This window comes from Perca fluviatilis, chromosome 13, assembly GCF_010015445.1.
Source record: "Perca fluviatilis chromosome 13, GENO_Pfluv_1.0, whole genome shotgun sequence".
Lineage (NCBI taxonomy): Eukaryota > Metazoa > Chordata > Actinopteri > Perciformes > Percidae > Perca > Perca fluviatilis.
Genome location: NC_053124.1, coordinates 15214826 through 15219135, shown reverse-complemented (window position 1 = coordinate 15219135; position 4310 = coordinate 15214826). Strand labels below are relative to the sequence as shown.

General features: G+C 39.3%; 1 protein-coding gene across 1 annotated transcript; it reads right to left on the bottom strand.

The window, feature by feature from the left end:
• Window positions 1–1683: 1683 nt before the first annotated feature.
• Window positions 1684–3651, bottom strand: tfpi2 (tissue factor pathway inhibitor 2). The gene is made up of 5 exons (XM_039819211.1): window positions 3491–3651; window positions 3109–3279; window positions 2726–2905; window positions 2234–2407; window positions 1684–2106 (listed from the first exon to the last, which is right to left on the bottom strand). The coding sequence occupies exons 1-5, from the start codon at window positions 3609–3611 to the stop codon at window positions 2024–2026; spliced, it is 729 nt and encodes a 242-aa protein (XP_039675145.1). The 5' UTR covers window positions 3612–3651; the 3' UTR covers window positions 1684–2023.
• Window positions 3652–4310: the final 659 nt, after the last annotated feature.

The following is a 4310-nucleotide window of genomic DNA, read 5'->3' as shown; positions in this document are numbered from 1 at the left end:
CATTATACACGTACTTACTTTGAAATCAGTATTTGAATTTGATAACTTAAAAATCATAAAACAATATTACTGTCTGACAAACGATCAAAGCATACTACATGGAATTAATCTTTGTTTTAAATGTGAAGCATGCTTCAATGTAAACGTCCATTAATCACCATTGAGAATGGGAGACAAAATGACCCCGCCTAATGCACTGTAGCTAATGAAATAAATGGAGCAGGATCAATTCATCTCAAGCCCTCTGAACTACACCAGATCTTTTGCAGCCGGTGTTACACAGCCACCCATTAGTGCCTCAAGACAGAGCTTTGTATAATTAAATGTTAACCAGCTGTATCCATTTGTACCATCTTACACATTTGCCATGTAGGTGTTCAAAATAACCCGTAAGAATATGTTGCTGCAGGGTGCAATTGAACTCAAAACAAAAGATTTGTTACGATATTTGTCAGTTTTAGTGTCAGCTGCAACAGAAACATATATCGTAAAATATGCTTCACTGTATGATGCTTATTTTTTAACGCACCACCACTGACCTGTAGCGGATGACATTCCACACGCCTCTCTCCCCTTTCTGCTTTCTACGCCTCTGAAACATACTATTACTTATATTTTTTGATTGAAAAGTCCAGGCAGGGAAGAAAAGTTCACTACAAGAAACAGGAAGTGAAATAAATCTTAACCTCAATTACCCAAAACCACCAGTAGTGATGATTTCAAGATTATGTGGCTTTTGAGAAGCTGAGTACAGACTGTTAGGATGACATCCTAACTCATATCGCTATCGAGTAGATGATTTAGCTTTGGTTCTTAATAGCAAGGGGGCTATAGCCAGATGTATTACCTTTTATTGCTATGTATAGCCCAGCCAGATGGGTGAGCAATTTCTTTTGATATCTTCTATAAATATTTATTGTCGTGGAAAATGGCAGAGCGCCTTATAGGAGATGGAACTAAGCAGAGATTTAGGACAGTCGAAACACAGAATACTTTGAATTGGTAGCATCTTTCCCTTAATGGATTTACAAAGCAGTTCGATTTTTCTTGTAATACAATATTTTTCTTGTAAAAATATATTATCTGAGAAAACTGATATTATTGATCAAAGAAAAGGGAAAATCTTATCCAATAATATTTGTGCATACATTATCTTACCATGCTTTGTGCATGGATGCATTCTGGTTTGTAGTTATAATTGTAGTGTATATGTAAATATAATGACATCATAATTGCTGAAGCTTGGAAGCTCATTATTCACATTTTGTAAACCTCTCCTCGAAACATGCAGAAATGTAATGAACCTGCCACGGTCACGTTTGCTGCGCCGTACTTGCTTCCTTCCTGATTCAAGGCTATGCTGAAGCGACGAGATAGGCTTGAGTGCCTTGCAAAGTATTACCCGATAAGGAGGGAAGACAGCAGCATTAGTAAGGAATGGAAGAGGCCTTCAGATAAAGTGAAAGTGACTGTGAGAAATTGAAGGAAACAGCCAAGCCTTTTTTTTTTCTTTTTTTTTCCTGCAGTGTTGTTGTGCTTTGGTAAAACTAATAAGGGCATTCTTGAAGGATATATGCAGTGGTTAAAAAAGTTGTAAGCAACACATTTTTAATTAGTTGATTATTCAAATAACACACAATGCAGTCATTTACCGACAAGAGCAGCATAAAAGCACACAAAATGGCAAACAAAATTCTGTATATTTTATTAAAAATGTGCTTATAAACAGCAAATAAAAAAGTTCACTATCATAATGTATTACTTATAGAAAGCATACATACAATATCAAAACACACAATCAAGAACATTAGTGCAGTAGTAACAAACTTCATGGACAGCATACAGTAAAATCACAGTTGAAATTGCTTATAAAGCATTACAAATACAGTAGAAATGTATGTGCCACTATAACTCTTCCAGTAACAACAAAGAACAGCTGGTCAGCATTTTGGCATATGACAGATTATAAATGTTAGTTTCCATTAAGGGCTTGTCCGAGTGAGAATCCCTGAGTGTCAGACGTCTACGCCTGCAAGAAAGTGATGTGATTATTTCTATTCTGTCTCATACGACGACCTTTTCCATGGCTTGTGTGTTTTTTCCCTCCTGGAACAAAACAAATTGATAATGTAGTTAGCAGAGCATAATTATTCTCTTTAAATGATCATCTTCAGTTACAGGCTTCATTGTGGACAGTGAGACGTTCACCACATGCATTCCCCTCCTCACACACCTTTAGCACACACGTCCATGCAGTTTTGCTTCGAGACAAAGTTGTTGCTGCTCCCTCCGCAGCCTGAGTAGATGAACTCCTCGCACATCTTGGTGGCTGCGTTGTAGTAATACCGAGGAATGGAGGCTGAACACCTCCCTTTGTCCAGAGGGTCCAGGCAGAGCACAGGAACAGCTGAAAAATAAGAAACAAAGCACGATCAGACCGTTTGTCATCAGTCATTTGAAGAGGAGAACCGCCTGAGTCTTTGATTGCATTTTAGCATTATTTCCACACACACTGAAAGTGTGAAGTTCTCTCAGTAGTACGTCTAAATTGCACCTGAAATGCTTGTTTGTTTCTTCTTTCTTAACGACATAATTCAAACTTTTGGAATGAAATCGTGTCTGGTACCTCAGTGTATCGCCACACTGTCTCACGCAGAGATGCCAGTGAGCATCACTTCAGGATGACTCAGTGGCAGCAGGTCAGAGTAAAAAAGTTTATACTAACTTTTTCGTGGACTGCAGTACTCCTTACAAGAGGTGAGGTCTTGGAAGCGATTGGAATTGCCCTTGCAACCACCGTAATAAAAGAGCTCACACTGCATGGTGGTCATGTTGAAGAAGTAGCGGCGAAAGAGGGCCCTGCAGGGTCCCTCCTCTTTAGGAAACCTGCAGAGTTGAGGAACCTCTGGGGAGAACAATGACAAGATTTAAGGTTGGGATTAGATCAAATGGCATCTTTACCTCTAATTATGTTACACAGAAAGAACTCACAATAACAAGTACAATCAAATATAGCCTACATTTATGATTTTCTTAGTAGTCAAGGTAGGCTACAAACATACAGAATACAAAGAGTTAAACCACACCTTCCTCATGTTGAGAACTTACTTGGGATTCTGAAACATGTTTTCTGGCACTCCTGATAACTCTTGAAGTTATTGGCATTCCCTTGGCACCCACCATAGTAAAACGTTTCGCACTTTTGGGTAATAGTGTTGTAGTGGTAGCGCTCAATTAGTGCCCTGCAAGGTCCCTCGTCCACTTGAAGGAGACACACGCCTGAAAGCAGCAAAGATATTGTTACTCAAACACGAAACCACCATAGAAAAAAAGGGTAAAAAGCTTAAAATATTGCTGCGCGTAACACCGATCTATTGCAAAATTGTCTAACGCAGGAGGTCATGTGATGGCCAACAACAAAGAATTTTAAGTGCTCTTAAAGAGTTCGGTAAAATACTGAAGCAACGACGAAAACATGATGTCTGGTTACCATTAGGTGACAACGCCAACGCGTTGTAAAACGAGGAGAAAAGTGTAAACAGCGCTAATATGCAAAACTCCATTGTGACAATTTTTGCTCCAACACCAGTCTTTTCCGCTTTGCCGACCATCCCAGCCACATCCAGTTTTATAGTGAAGTGTTTCCCAGGGGAACTTTAGGGGCGGGGATGTAATGACTCATGACCATACTACACTGCAACCAGATTGGAGTGGTGATGAATTCATTAATGACATCACAAGGTTCGTTATTACGTTGTAATATTGCGTTATGCGACTGTTACTGTAATGTAGTGACTAAGGGCATATATTCAACCCAACTGAAATAACAAGGGAGAAAGTTACCTTCTCTCTGCTTCCACTGAGGATTATGATGATGTACAGAGATTGAGTAACCCCACATCATCTTTGTAATTTCAGACAGTCTTGTGAAACATTAACATTGCAAATTTACATTTTTACTTGTCTGATCCATCCTGCCAAGTTCCCATCACATACCCGGCTCACTGGAGCTGACACACACACACACACACACACACACACACACACACACACACACACACACACACACACACACACACACACACACACACACACACACACACACTTTCACTCAAACCCTAAAAGCACTGTGCTACATTTCTAGCTTTGCGATCTATGTTATCTTTTCTTTGCTTAATAATTGCAGCTGCCTTCAACATTCTTCCAGGGGAACAGTGATGTCTTGCACCAAACGCTCAAGGCCCCTATTAGACTGGAAAGCACATTCTAAAAACTTGAGTAAAAATGGACAATAAAATAAAGCTTTTTGT

Coding starts and splice junctions, on each gene's coding strand:
- tfpi2 (XM_039819211.1), bottom strand. CDS start 3,611: ATGGTCGGCAAAGCGGAAAAGACTGGTGTTGGAGCAAAAATTGTCACA. Junction 3,280..3,490: donor GTTGGCGTTGTCACCTAATG/GTAACCAGACAT, acceptor TGCTGCTTTCAG/GCGTGTGTCTCCTTCAAGTG. Junction 2,107..2,233: donor CATGGACGTGTGTGCTAAAG/GTGTGTGAGGAG, acceptor GTTTTGTTCCAG/GAGGGAAAAAACACACAAGC.